Consider the following 15,561-nt stretch of genomic DNA (forward strand, 5'->3'; position numbering starts at 1 on the left):
AACGTAAAAAACGTGATGTCTAGCGCCATTAACATAAAACACGCCCCCCTCAAACACATTTGAATTAGGCGCCCTTACCCCCTGCCAATTTAGGCTATGCCAACGTAACTTAGCAGGCAACAGCAGTTGCGGCAATGTACGTGAATCTACCCATTGTTCTTTTATCCACACTCACAAGCATTGTCATTAGACAGAAGAATTTGGTAACTTAATACGCCGATCCCAAATTAACCAGCGGCTCCTTCGGGGGTAGTGCTACACTGAAAACAAACTAAAAAATGCATAGGTGTGAACCAGGCCTAACAGATGAGACAGAGAAGATTTTTTACAACTGTGTATTTCAGGGTAAACAGAGACAGACAATAAGTATGCTCTCCTATGGCTGCTGAGTCAGGATCACAACTCCCTGTAGGCTTTACTTAGTCTGGGGGCATTTGTTTTAATTAGCTGTTACTACAACGTTGTCGTTGCCATTATTATCCTCAACAGTGCCATCGTTTTACATAATAACCCCTTAATCACCTATCTGCGTATAAAGAGTGGCCTCTTTATACGCAGATAGGTGATGAAGGGGTTATAATGTCATTTGAACTTTAGAATAGGTATCATGATCATACAGATTAATTACTGATTATAATCGAATTGATCATCTTCATTTTATGCTGGCCAGATAGATTTGTTTTTATGATGTTGGTGTCACTAGTCTTGAGCATCTGATGGTAATTGTTTCTCCTAAGTGCAAAGATTACAAACTAAAACTCATACAATGCTGGTGTTGAATCGTGTGTGTGTGTGTGTGTAGCATGCAGATAAGAGGGAATAGTGGTGATTTCCGATGGAATTCATTTTTATACCCTAAATACATTTATAGGCAGCATAGCGATTTACCGCGAATTTTATTTTTTTATAAAAAAAAAGAAAAATTAACTAGCAATGCCCCAATTAAAAAGCAAATAGAGCACGAAGAAAATGTAAATGTAATAAAACAAAAGTCATTGTAAAAAACAAAAACAAAAAAAAAAAACGAATGCCGCGTACACACGATCGGAATTTCCGACAACAAAACCGTGGATTTTTTTCCATCAGAATTTTGTCTCAAACTTGTTTGCATACACACGGTCACACAAACGTTGTCTGAACGTCAAGAACGCAGTGACGTACAACGCTACGACGAGCCGAGAAAAACGAAGTTCAATGATTCCGAGCATGCGTAGGATTTTTGTGTGTTGGAATTGCATACAGATGATCGGAATTTCCGACAAGAACTTTTGCCATTGGAAAATTTGAGAACCAGCTCTCAAATTTTCGCTGTCGGAAATTCCGACAGAAAAAATCCGATGGGGCCTACACAAGGTCGGAATTTCCGACCAAAAGCTTACATCGAACATTTCCTGTCGGAAATTCCAATTGTGTGTACACGGCATTAGCCTACCTTGCTGCGGGATTAAAATTGTGCGCGTTCGGATGAACTTGCAGGGTTTCATTCCCTTATGTCAGTCCAACGATTTCAGAGAAATCTATGCGGTTTCCTGCACAGATGTCTATTGAAATAAGCACTGCAACTAACGATTATTTTCATAATCGATTAGGTGGCCAACGATTGTTTTGATTAATCGGTTAATAACTTTAAAAAAAAAAGTAATTTTGCTGCGATTTGAATTTTTACATTTTTTTGGGCAATTTTGTTGTTGGGCAGATTAAAAAACACAAATTGCCACAAAAACGCATTACATGCTTGTCTGCAGCTTCTCCATTGAAGTATTTTAAACCAAAAAAACGAAATAGCACCGTTTTGCGTTAACAAAAAGTTCTTGCCCTTCCCAGATATGTAGCAGCAGATGTGAACGTGTCCCATAGGAAACAATGTAAATGAACTGTAGTGTGTTTCTCTAAAAAAGCAACAAAAAACACAGAGGTGTGACACAGACCTGAGATGTTTAGTAACATAATGGGGTTAAAAAAACTAAAATTAGTACAAAAAGAGCAAATAATCGCCACTGTGGGACAGTGAAAGTAATATTTACAGTAGCAATTTGCACTTTTTGTACCAATAAGGGATAATTTTTTTTTTTTTTTAACCCCGTTTTATGTTACTGGCTGATTAATCAATTATGAGAATAGTAATCGATTTATTTCCTAACCGATTAGTTGTTAGTTGTTTCGGCCCTAATTGAAATCGCACCTGAAATCTCCAAAAGTAGTACTTTTGGGATTTGGTGCGGCGGTGCAAAGTCACACCGATTCAGACGGTCCCATTGCGGGCAATAGCTGCCGATTTGGATTGCGATTTGACATTGCATGCCAAATCGCATCAATGTGAACCAGGGCTAAAAGTTATGTCACGTACACACGATCATTTTTCGGCATGAAAAAAACGTTGTTTTGCAAAAATGTCATTTAAAATGATCGTGTGTGGGCTTCACATCATTTTTCAGGTTCTGAAAAAAATTCAAACATGTTGCAATTTTTAACGTCGTTTTTCGGGTTGTAAAAAATGATCGTGTGTGGGCTAAAACGACGTAAAAAAACCACGCATGCTCAGAAGAAAGTTATGAGACGGGAGCGCTTGTTCTGGTTAAACTATCGTTCATAATGGAGTAAGCACATTCATCACGCTGTAACAGACAAAAAAGCGCAAATTATCTTTTATTAACACGGAATCAGCTAAAGCAGCCCAAAGGGGAATGGAACTTCCCTTTTATAGTGCCGTCGTACGTGTTGTACGTCACCGCGCTTTGCTAGATCATTTTTTTAAAACGATGGTGTGTAGGCAACATCGTTTTAATGATGAAGTTGGGAAAACTTCATTTTTTCGACATGCTGAAAAACAAAAAAAAATTTCATGCTGAAAAATGTGTGTACGCGGCATTAGTTTTGGTGAGACTTGTCATTCACATTTACTCACAATTTTTTCATGTCTGGAGATTAATTGGTTGCAGGTCTGATGAAGAAGTTTACCATAAAGGCAGAACAGCTGGTACTACTGATTGACTTGTTCAACTAGTTTCAAGCCTGGCTGTCTGGTCTGAGGTCTGGCCTGACTTGCTGTATTACGTTCTGACCATTGTAAGTGTTATGTAGGGCAGTGTACAGAGGTCATTAGTATGTAGGGCAGAGTACAGGGTTATTAGTATGTATAAACAGAAAAGTCAATGCTACTACCCATACACCACATAAGTAGAGCTCCCGGGCGCTCGCTGGCTGAGTAGAGTAATGAAGAAATAAATGATCCGCACTCCGATCCTTGCTCTTTAAAAAACCTTCATTTTTATTGGCAAGCCACAGTGAACAAATGAAAATTAAAACAGTTGACGCATTTCAGTCTATAAGGCCTTAGTTATAACCACCAAAATGGTTATGACTGAGGCCGCCTTATTGGCTGAAACGCGTCAACTGTTTTTATCTGCGTTTGTTCACTGTGGCTTGTCAATAAAAACAAAGATTTTTTGAAAGAGCAACGACCAGAGTGCGGATAATTTTTTCTTCATTATTAGTATGTAGAGCAGTGTACAGAGGTCATTAGTATGTAGGGCAGTGTACAGAGGTCATTAGTATTGTATTGTATTATAACTGTATTGTCTCCCTTTTTATATTGTAAATGCTGCGTAAAATGTTGGCACTATATAAATCCAGAATAATAATAATAATGTACAGAGGCCATTAGTATGTAGGGCAGTTTACAGAGGTCATTAGTATGTAGGGCAATATACAGGGGGTCACTAGTATGTAGGGCAGTATACAGAGGTTATTAGTATGCAGAGCAGTGTACAGTGGTCATTAGTATGTAGGGCAGTGTACAGGGGATCACTAGTATGTAGGGCAGTGTACAGGGGTCACTAGTATGTAAAGCAGGGTACAGGGGGTCACTAGTATGTAGGGCAGTGTACAGGGGTCACTAGTATGTAAAGCAGGGTACAGGGGGTCACTAGTATGTAGGGCAGTGTACAGGGGGTCACTAGTATGTAGGGCAGTGTACAGGGGGTCACTAGTATGTAAGGCAGTGTACAGTGGTCATTAGTATGTAGGGCAGTGTACAGGGGTCTCTAGTATGTAGGGCAGTGTACAGGGGGTCACTAGTATGTAGGGCAGTGTACAGGGGGTCACTAGTATGTAGGGCAGTGTACAGGGGGTCACTAGTATGTAGGGCAGTGTACAGGGGTCACTAGTATGTAAAGCAGGGTACAGGGGGTCACTAGTATGTAGGGCAGTGTACAGGGGGTCACTAGTATGTAGGGCAGTGTACAGGGGGTCACTAGTATGTAAGGCAGTGTACAGTGGTCATTAGTATGTAGGGCAGTGTACAGGGGTCACTAGTATGTAGGGCAGTGTACAGTGGTCATTAGTATGTAGGGCAGTGTACAGGGGGTCACTAGCATGTAGGGCAGTGTACAAGGGTCACTAGTATGTAGGGCAGTGTACAGGGTTATTAGTATGTAGGGCAGTGTACAGAGGTCAGTAGTTTGTAGGACAGTGTACAGGGGTCAGTAGATTATCGGGCAGTTTACAGGGATCAGTAGTAAAGAGTAGAGGTCCGCATTTTGTAGGTCAGAGTATAAAGGTAAGTATTTTGTAGGGCTGTGTCACAGGGTCATTCGTTTAAAGGGTAGTACAAAGATCAGTTGTTTGTAGGGCAGCATACAGGGGTCAGTAGATTATAGTGCAGCGTACAGGGGACACCAGGGAAATGTATTGGTGGTGAACAGGGCAAAACACAGGGGGTCAGCAGGGCAGAGTCCAGGGGGTCAGCAGGGCAGAGTCCAGGGGGTCAGACCAGAGCACAGAGGTTAGTAGAGCAGAGTATAGGGGTCAGCAGGACAGAGCAAAGGAATCCACATGCAAGCAACTAGGATGGAGAGAAGAGGAGGGCCAGCAGGAATCAGCACAGGACACCCAAATATGCTGCTTCCTTGAGCCGCTTTTTGCATATGGAGAAGGAGCATTTCCAATCAGCTAGGGGTTAATGTTATCTACCCATCACCTCATGTGATCAATGACTGGATCGCAATGAATGGGTTGCCAGTCCCTGTTCTAGAGAGAAAGAGCAGGGAGATGAACACCAGCAGTATTCCAGCTCAGATCCACAGCTGGCCACACATGTAGGGCCAAAGGCAATGATCCTCACTGGGCAAATGCAGCGTGATTTAAGTTTAAGGGCTCTTTCACACGGAGCGAACCGTTTCTGGGTCCGCTCCGTGTGTCCGCCAAAGCTCAGCGGGGATCCCTGCTGAGCTGTCGGCGGATAGGGCGGTCCCCGCACACAGTGCAGGGCCCGCCCTGTCTCTGCTCCGCTGTCCCCTAAATAGGGTTTCTTCCGTTCGGAAAAGCGGATCCCGACTGACGCGGACGCTAGCGGATGCTCCATCCGCTAACGGACGCGTTCCCATAGGGATTCATTACAAGTCCGTTAACGGACTTGTAATGAACGGACGAACGGTCCGCTCGTGTGAAAGGACCATAAGGCCTCATGCAAATGGACGCTTACCAACACCTGTGTACTGAGGCATAAAATCTCTGGCACTTTTGGGCACCTGGGGAGCCACATGTGCCATGTACAGCCACCAATACATGTGAATGGCTGTACACGGCTGCATATGCGCCTATGGCACTTTAGCCAGGACACACCACTTTTGCATTTGGGGAGAAGCACCATACTTGCATGTGAGGGTAAAAACTGATGCAGAAGCCACCAATATTTACACCTTGGCTTAGCACATAGGAGCTGGTAAACGTCCATGTGCAGGAGGACTAAGATTCCTCTGAGATCATTTACAAGTCACTGTAGGTGCAATGGACCTGCAGCTGACCTGCTTTGCATTTCTATAGACTTGTATGTTGAGAAAAGCAGTTCTGAAACAAAGGTCCATTGACTCAGGCCCCTACAATGTGATTGTACAAGCTCTGTACAACCTTGGATTTTAGTCCAGTGTTTAGTAGGATCCATTTAACTGCTTATTACCAGCAGCTATACTAGGGGAGATTTTATCGAGTATGTTACTCTCATAATACTCTGCTTATCTAGTACTAATCAGGCTGCCCTACATTAAGCAAGTGTTAAGCAAATTATTACATTGCAATTTCAGCCCTAATGTGATTTCAGCTGAAAATCCCATCGCACTGAATCGCACGGGACTGCAGAGCGCAATTCTGTGCAATTTTGGTGTGAACAGGCACTTACTGTGATTGTCAGTTTGCAGCATACATACAACGCATGGCAAGACGCATGTAAGATGGATGGTCCATGTCACACTGTCAGTTGTCAGTGGATACATACCTCATGTAAGACACTGGTCCATATCACACTGTCAGTCGGTACACAGTACAGTACACACATTCAATGACCGGAACCCAGTCAGTGGATACATCCTTTAATGTAGGGCACTGACCCATGTCACACTGTCAGTGGATACATCCTTAATGTAGGGCACTGACCCATGTCACACTGTCAGTGGATACATCCTTAATGTAGGGCACTGACCCATGTCACACTGTCAGTGGATACATCCTTAATGTAGGGCACTGACCCATGTCACACTGTCAGTTGTCAGTGGATACATCCTTTAATGTAGGGCACTGACCCTTGTCACATTGGCAGTTGTCAGTGCCATACATCCTTAATGTAGGGCACTGACCCATGTCACATTGTCGGTGGATGCCTTCTTTAAGGGCATTGACCCATGTCACATTGTCAGTTGATACATCCTTTATATAGGGCACTGACCCATGTCACACTGTCAGTGGATACATCCTTAATGTAGGGCACTGACCCATGTCACACTGTCAGTTGTCATTGGATACATACTTAATGTAGGGCACTGACCCATGTCACACTGTCAGTGGATACATCCTTAATGTAAGGCACTGACCCATGTCACATTGTCAGTTGTCAGTGGATACATCCTTTAATGTAGGGCACTGACCCATGTCACACTGTCAGTTGTCATTGGATACATACTTAATGTAGGGCACTGACCCATGTCACACTGTCAGTTGTCAGTGGATACATCCTTTAATGTAGGGCACTGACCCTTGTCACATTGTCAGTGGATACATCCTTAATGTAGGGCACTGACCCATGTCACATTGTCAGTGATCAGTGGATACATCCTTAATGTAAGGCACGGACCCATGTCACATTGTCAGTTGTCAGTGGATACGTACTTAATGTAGGGCTCTGACCCATGTCACATTGTCATTTGTCAGTGGATACATCCTTTAATGTAGGGCACTTATCCATGTCACACTGTCAGTGGATACATCCTTAATGTAGGGCATTGACCCATGTCACACTGTCAGTGGATACATCCTTAATGTAGGGCATTGACCCATGTCACATTGTCAGTTGATACATCCTTTATATAGGGCACTGACCCATGTCACACTGTCAGTTGTCAGTGGATGCATCCCTTAAGGGCACTGACCCATGTCACACTGTCAGTGGATACATCCTTTAATGTAGGGCACTTATCCATGTCACACTGTCAGTTGTCAGTGGATACATACTTAATGTAGGGCACTGACCCATGTCACATTGTCAGTTGATACATCCTTAATGTAGGGCACTGACCCATGTCACACTGTCAGTGGATACATCCTTTAATGTAGGGCACTTATCCATGTCACACTGTCAGTTGTCAGTGGATACATACTTAATGTAGGGCACTGACCCATGTCACATTGTCAGTTGATACATCCTTAATGTAGGGCACTGACCCATGTCACACTGTCAGTGGATACATCCTTAATGTAGGGCACTGACCCATGTCACACTGTCAGTTGTCAGTGGATACATCCTTTAATGTAGGGCACTGATCCATGTCACACTGTCAGTTGTCAGTGGATACATACTTAATGTAGGGCACTGTCCCATGTCACACTCTCAGTGGATACATCCTTAATGTAGGGCACTGTCCCATGTCACACTCTCAGTGTATACATACTTAATGTAGGGCACTGTCCCATGTCACACTGTTTGTAAATACACACATCCAATGACCGGAACCCACTTTTAGGGCACCGGCCCATGTCACATGACAATAGAGCTGCACTCACCTGGTTCTACGAGGATGACCTTTGCCCCACTGCATCTGTAGCAGTGCAGAAATGACTTTGCTCTGATGTTGTTATTGAGGCAGGCCATTGAGCAGCCCAGTTTGGCCACCCCGAGCCATATCCAGATATAAGAAGGGGCATTGCTCATGAATAGGGCCACACAGTCCCCTGACTTGACCCCAGCATGCTTGCGCAAGGCTCTGGCCGTCTGGTTGCTGAGTTTGTCTATTTCGGAATAGGTGTACACTTCATCCTGGTAGAGGATAAATGGTTTGTCAGGACTTGTCTCCACCTTCTCCAGGAATAGGTCCACAATGGTGTAAGCTGGGGTCTTGTTGGAACGCTTCCTGGTCCTGATACCAAAGCGAGTGACAGTGATGAAATTGGCAATGTCCTGGAAGATGTATGGAAAGATGAAGCTGATGAGGAGAGGCAGCAGCAGAAGCCCAGGGAGGGCGGTGAAGAACACAGTGATCATGAGGGGGGCTGAGAGATGGAGCTTAGGAGAAATTAGCCTTTGCACTTGCTCTGCCTGCCTTTGTGTGTACTATTAACCATATCTGAGAGCACAGCTGACAACAGTTCAAACTCTTCAGGGAGGAGGAGGAGGAGGGGGGACAGGACTCGGTGACAGGTATACGGTGACATCCTCCTGGATCTCCTCCCACTTCTCACACAGCAACAGGTAATGTTCAACCCACCTGTACCTGTATACACCTTACACACAGCGAGTATCACAGTCCACCTGTATGCACATTACACCGAGTATGACAATCTACCTCTACACATTATACTAAGTACAACAATCCATCTGAACACACATTACACACAGGAGCTGTGACACCCAATGTTATAATCCAAATGTATGCACATTACACTGAATACGACAATCCAAATGTATACACATTACACAGGAGCTGTGACACAGAGTATGAAAATCCACCAGTATGTACATTACACTGAGAATGACAATCAACCTGTACACACCTTATACACAGTAGCTATGACACTGAGTACGACAATACATTAGTATGCACATTACGGTACACATAGGAGCTATGACACAGCACACAATACATCTGTACACACATTATACAAAGTATGACAATCTACTTGTACACACATACATTACTCTGAGCGTGACATTCCACCTGTATGCACATTACACTGAGTACACAATCTCCCTGTACACACATTACACCCAATATGACAATTCACCTGTACACACATTACACCCAATATGACAATTCACCTGTACACACATTACACCGAGGATGGCAATCCACCTGTACACACATTACACCGAGGATGGCAATCCACCTGTACACACATTACACCGAGGATGGCAATCCACCTGTACACACATTACACCGAGGATGGCAATCCAGCTGTACACACATTACACCGAGGATGGCAATCCACCTGTACACACATTACACCGAGGATGGCAATACACCTGTACACACATTACACAGAGGATGACAATCCACCTGTACACACATTACACCGAGGATGGCAAATTACCCGTACATACATTACACCAAATATGGCAATCCACCTGTACACACATTACACGGAGTATGACAATCCATCTGTACACACATCATAGGCATGTGCACAGGGTGTGCCAGGTGTGCCTGAGCACACCCTAATAACCCTGTGCTGAGCAGATTCCCCCTGCTGCTTGTAGAGAAAGGGACTGGGGAATCTCTGTCCCTTTCTCTGTCTCAAAAGTGAGACATCAGGGGTCTGTTTAGACTCCTGACATTTCACCAAAGCTCCTAAAAATAATTGCAAAAAACAATAATAAAAAATTATTGTAATAAATAATAAAAAAATAGTAAAAAATAAACTACTGACACCAATCTGTGCCCCTCTGACACCGTTCACTGCTCTATTGACACCAACCTCTGCTCTATCAACACTGTCCATTTCCCTATATATATATATATATATATATATATATATATATATATAGATAGATATACAGTACAGACCAAAAGTTTGGACACACCTTCTCATTCAAAGAGTTTTCTTTATTTTCATGACTATGAAAATTGTAGATTCACACTGAAGGCATCAAAACTAAATATAAAAATAAATAAAATATATTTCATATTCTAGGTTCTTCAAAGTAGCCACCTTTTGCTTTGATTACTGCTTGGCACACTCTTGGCATTCTCTTGATGAGCTTCAAGAGGTAGTCACCTGGCGCAGCACCCCATCATTCTCCTTCTTGGTCAAATAGCCCTTACACAGCCTGGAGGTGTGTTTGGGGTCATTGTCCTGTTGAAAAATAAATGATGGTCCAACTAAACGCAAACCGGATGGAATAGCATGCCGCTGCAAGATGCTGTGGTAGCCATGCTGGTTCAGTATGCCTTCAATTTTGAATAAATCCCCAACATTGTCACCAGCAAAGCACCCCCACACCATCACACCTCCTCCTCCATGCTTCACGGTGGGAACCAGGCATGTAGAGTCCATCCGTTCACCTTTTCTGCGTCGCACAAAGACACGGGGGTTGGAACCAAAGATCTCAAGTTTGGACTCATCAGACCAAAGCACAATTTCCACTGGTCTAATGTCCATCCCTTGTGTTCTTTAGCCCAAACAAGTCTCTTCTGCTTGTTGCCTTTCTTTAGCAGTGGTTTCCTAGCAGATATTCTACCATGAAGGCCTGATTCACACAGTCTCCTCTTACCAGTTCTAGAGATGTGTCTGCTGCAAAAGGTGGAAGAACCTAGAATATGAAATATATCCGGGCCAATATCTTTTACTTTTTGCTAAAATATCCCAATTTAAAAAATAAATAAAAAAAATCTCAGTTTAGGCCTATATGCAGTCTTCTACATATTTTTGGTAAAAAAAAAAAAAAATCACAATAAGCTTATGTTGATTGGTTTGCGCAAAAGTTATAGCGTCTACAAAATAGTGGATATTTTTATGGCATTTTTATTATTATTATTTTTTTTACTAGTAATTGTGGTGATTGACTACTGGCCTGGCTCCTGATCCTGCTTCCTGTCTCTCCCTGCTGCCAAGTATTGCCTGGTACTTCTGAGGGACTCCTGCCCTGCAGTGCATCCTGCTCATCTGGTCATCATCCGGTCAACATAGATTCCTTTACCTTAGTGCAGTCCTCCTTCACTTACCTCGCTTTTAAATGTCCTTATTTCTTCTGAGAAATCCTCACTTCCTGTTGTTCTGTCTGTAACTACACACAGTAATGCGACACTTTCTCCCTGGTGTCGAGAAAGCCTCTTGAGGGGGAGGGGTCAGGACGCTATCTATGTTGCAAGGGAGAAAGGAGCTGTGTGTTAGTGGGAGTTCTGACACTCCTGCTCGCCCCTCCCCCTCAAGAGGCTTTCTCCACACCAGGGAGGAAGTGTCACATTACTGTGTGTAGTTACAGACAGGAGAACAGAAAGTGAGGATTTCTCAGAAGAAATAAGGACATTTAAAAGCAAAATCGAAGGATGAGGTAAGTGAAGGAGGACTGCACTAAGGTAAAGGAAGCTATTTAGGGGGAAAAAATTACATTTACAACCCCTTTAAGTCTATTGCAGCTGCCAACCCGCGTTTCTTTGGGCATAGCATCTGCTGTTATCACCTTCAGGGATGCTCTGTACTTAGCCGTAACGGGAGTCCGCTCAGTACTCTAGCCTCCGACCAAGTACGTGACATCAACTAGCATCAGCTGGGGTTATCATCCACTTGAACCTGAGGAGTTCCATAGATGGGGTTGCTTTTGGTGCCTGGGATGTACAACACAGTTATTCATAATGGCCCGGATTCAGATACATTGGTGTATCAATCGGCGGGCGTAACGTATCTCAGATATGTTACGCCCCTGTAAATTAGGGCGCAAGTTCCGTATTCAGAAAGAACTTGCTCCCTAAGTTGCGGCGTAGCGTATGTGGTCCGGCGTAAGCCTGCCTAATTCAAATGTGGATGATGTGGGCGTGTTTTATTTAAATTACATGTGACCCCGCGTATTTGACGGCATGCACCGTTCGTGAAAGAATCCCAGTGCGCATGCTCGAAATTACGCCGCAAATCGTCTATGCTTTAGACGTGAACGTAACTTACGTACAGCCCTAGTCGCGAACGACTTACGCAAACGACGTAAATTTTTCTAAATTCGACGCGGGAACGACGTCCATACTTAACAAAGGATAACCCTCATATAGCAGGGGTAACTTTACGTCGGAAAAAGCCGTACGTAAACAACGTAAAAAAATGCGCCGGGCGGACGTACGTTTCTGAATCGGCGTATCTACCTAATTAGCATATTCCTCGCGTAAATCTACGGAAGCGCCACCTAGCGGCCAGCGTAAATATGCAGCCTAAGATACGACGGTGTAAGAGACTTACGCCAGTCGGATCTTAGGGAAATCTATGCGTAACTGATTCTATGAATCAGTCGCATAGATACGACCCTGCAACTCAGAGTTACGACGGCGTATCCCGAGATACGCCCTCGTAACTGCTCTCTGAATCCGGGCCAATGGTTTTATGAGTATATTTTATACCTTTCAATAAAGTGCTGACAATGCACTAGGTTTTTGCACCCTTTTAGGTAGATTCAGGTAGATGGGTGCATATTTGGGCCGGCGTAACGCAACGTATATGCGCTACGCCGGCATAAGTCGAATAGCAAAGTTGATGATTCACAAAGCACTTGCTCGCCAATGTGCGCCGGCCGAGCCTAAAATTGGAGGCTTAAGCCGGTGTAAGTGGAAGTGGGTGTGAACTTATGCAAATGATTGTGTGAGCGTGGTGCAGTGGCTTACGCCCGGCCTAACTTCAACGGAGCATGCGCAGTGATGTCTAAGCCGGAGCGCTTTCTTGTGCACATGCGCGCATCTAGGTCGGCCGAACTTCCCGTTGTACGCCGCCGGCCTATTGGCTTGCGTCTAGCGCATAAATACGCCCAGACATGCGTCCGTCCGACGCAAAATTACATCCTGCTTCCCCCCCCCCACGAGCGTCGTAATTTTGCTCCCAGCTTGTTTTTTTTCTGTCTGATGGCTGCTCCTGTCAGCAAGAGAAAACATTTTTTTACTGCCCAGGAGAGGGCTATCATCATCTCTGGGATGGAGGAGTTTGATGATTTCCTCCATGGACCTGAAAGTCGAAATACCACCCGTGCCAGGAAGCAGGAGATCCTGGACACAATAGCCACTATGGTCAATGCCCATGGCAATGTCCCTGCATTGGAAAGGACATACTGAAAAAAATCAATGATATGCGGCTTCGTGTGCGGGAGAAGCTGGCCAAAATAAACAAGCACCGGACTGGCACTGGGGGTGGACCACCCTGTGATGTAGAGCTGACCCCGGAGGATGAGAGGATCGCCCGGTGTCTGCATAAGGAGCAGGTGGTGGAAGTTGAGGGCTTCGATTCCCGGCAAGAGGTCTTGAGGACAGGAAAGTGTGTTTTATATTTCCTATCTGGTGTGTAGCATGTGTGGGTGGGGGAAGGGAAGATGTGACAAGTGTGTGGGTCCCCCAACATGTGACTGCTTTATGTCATCCACAGATGTGCAGGAAGGGGTGGGCACATCTGTGCCGTCCCACCACATCGTCCGACGAGCCTGAGGAAGACCCCCAAGATGATGCGGTGGAGGGGACTGTCCACACCTCTCCTATTGAGGTGGTGTTGGATGAGTCTGTGGACCTAGGCCAGATCGGCATTATTATAGAGGAGTCCATTGTGATGGTTGGGCCCTCTAACACCTCCACCCCCATGGTAGGAAGCCCCCCCGCATCACCCACCTCCAGGGGCTCCACATACACCCGCTCAGTCGCCTCTTCTGGCCCCAGGAAGGCGACCAGGAAGACGAGGGGTGTAGCGGTGGATGTACAGGACCAGATTGCCCAGGATCAAAGCCATTAGACCCAGCATATGGGGGATATCGCCGGGCATCTCCAGAAGATGGCTCATGATGCTGGAGAACTAAGGGAGGCAGTGCAGGAGGTGAGCTGCAACAGCTCTGCAGTAGCCACCTGTGTGGTTGACCTGCAGGCCACCACTGCTAACCTGGTCACCAGGTTAGCAGTGTTTGTTTCTTTTATGCTCAGGTGATGAGCTTTTTTTGTTTCTTTTATGCTCAGGTGATGCTTTCCTTTTATTTCTGCAATTCTGCAAGCACACAGTGAGGAGTGCTGCTACAGTGTGACTGGTGTGTGAATGGGGGGGGGGTGTCACTCCTGCTGGCAAAGGGGTGTCACCCTCTGCCGTTTGAAAGGTGTATGAATGTACAGTGACATAATTGGAGCCTTGGCGTGGCTGCTCCAAAGTCCCGTGCGGTGTACTTTGGTCTAATCCAATTTGATGAGGATGAGATGTGTCTGTGCTAGGGACCACAGTGGTGTGCATGCATGCATTCTCATTGTGACATGATTAATGTTTGTTTAACGTGAAAAGATGTCTTCTGTGAGGCGTCTTCTGATTGCGGCTCCCACAGCAGACTGGGTACCCTCGGTCAGGGGGGGGATTGTGTGGCTCGGGGGTCAGGTCATCACGTATGTCAATCTGCAGGCCCCTTCTCACGGCGAGGTTGTGCAGCATGCAGCATGCAACATGCACCGATGATCTGGCACACAAAGTTTGGGGAATACAACAGGGTACCCCCAGACTTATCCAGGAATCGGAAAGGGGACTTCAGGAGGCTGACACCATCCCCTTGTCCTGGAAGTGTGGGTGCTCAGTTCGTCCGTAACGGTGCTGTAGCTGCTCTCCAGCTGACCTGTGTCCGTCTGGTGCAAAGTTATTTGATGGAATAACTTTAGGCCTGACGTAACACTTGCGCGCACCGGGCTTAGCCTACGTCGGGCGCACTTACAATCGCGAATCGGCGTATCTCCGTAATTTGCATATTTAAATAGGAAATCAATGCGAGCGGAAGATACGTCGCGCCTAAATATGCGCCCAAGTTAGGCCGGCTTAGAAAAGTTGCGTCGGTCGGAGGAAGCCTATTTTCAGGCGTATCTTGTTCTGTGGGTACGGAACAAAAGCGCGCCGGTGCAAATTTACACCTACGCCGCGTATCTGTAGATAAGCCGGCCTAACTCTTACTGAATCTACCTAATTGTTTTTTCTTGTTTGTACAGTTACTAGATTCCCCAATCTAAGGTGCTTTCCAACTGGGGTGGTGGGGGGTCGGCGGTAAAATGCTGCTATTTTTTTTAAATCTTTTTTTATATAAACACATAGACAATACAAACGTACAACAGCACAGCCAACATCTGGCCAACAACATGGGCAGGACCCGAGCAGGGGTCGCAAGGTAGCAATACAAAACCAAGAGATGTTAGAGCACAGTGGCGGCTGGTGCTCAATATTTTTGGGGGGGCGCAAACGTAAAAGAAAAAAATTGCAGCTTCACTGTGCCCATCAAATGCAGCCACTGTGCCATGCCATCAAATGCAGTCACTGTGCCATGTCATCAAACGCAGCCACTGTGCCATCAATTGTCACCACTGTGCCATGCCATCAATTATCACC

The 15,561-nt window shown here is 45.2% G+C and overlaps 1 protein-coding gene across 1 annotated transcript in view; it reads right to left on the reverse strand.

The window, feature by feature from the left end:
* Window positions 1-8,652, reverse strand: part of SLC27A2 (solute carrier family 27 member 2) — a 73,618-nt gene extending 64,966 nt beyond the window's left edge. Inside the window, exon 1 of the mRNA XM_040342580.1 lies at window positions 8,050-8,652. Within this exon, the coding sequence (XP_040198514.1) occupies window positions 8,050-8,527 (478 nt within the window). The 5' untranslated portion in view covers window positions 8,528-8,652. The remainder of the gene's footprint in view (window positions 1-8,049) is intronic.
* Between the last annotated feature and the right edge of the window lie 6,909 nt (window positions 8,653-15,561).

This window comes from Rana temporaria, chromosome 3 (assembly GCF_905171775.1).
Source record: "Rana temporaria chromosome 3, aRanTem1.1, whole genome shotgun sequence".
Lineage (NCBI taxonomy): Eukaryota > Metazoa > Chordata > Amphibia > Anura > Ranidae > Rana > Rana temporaria.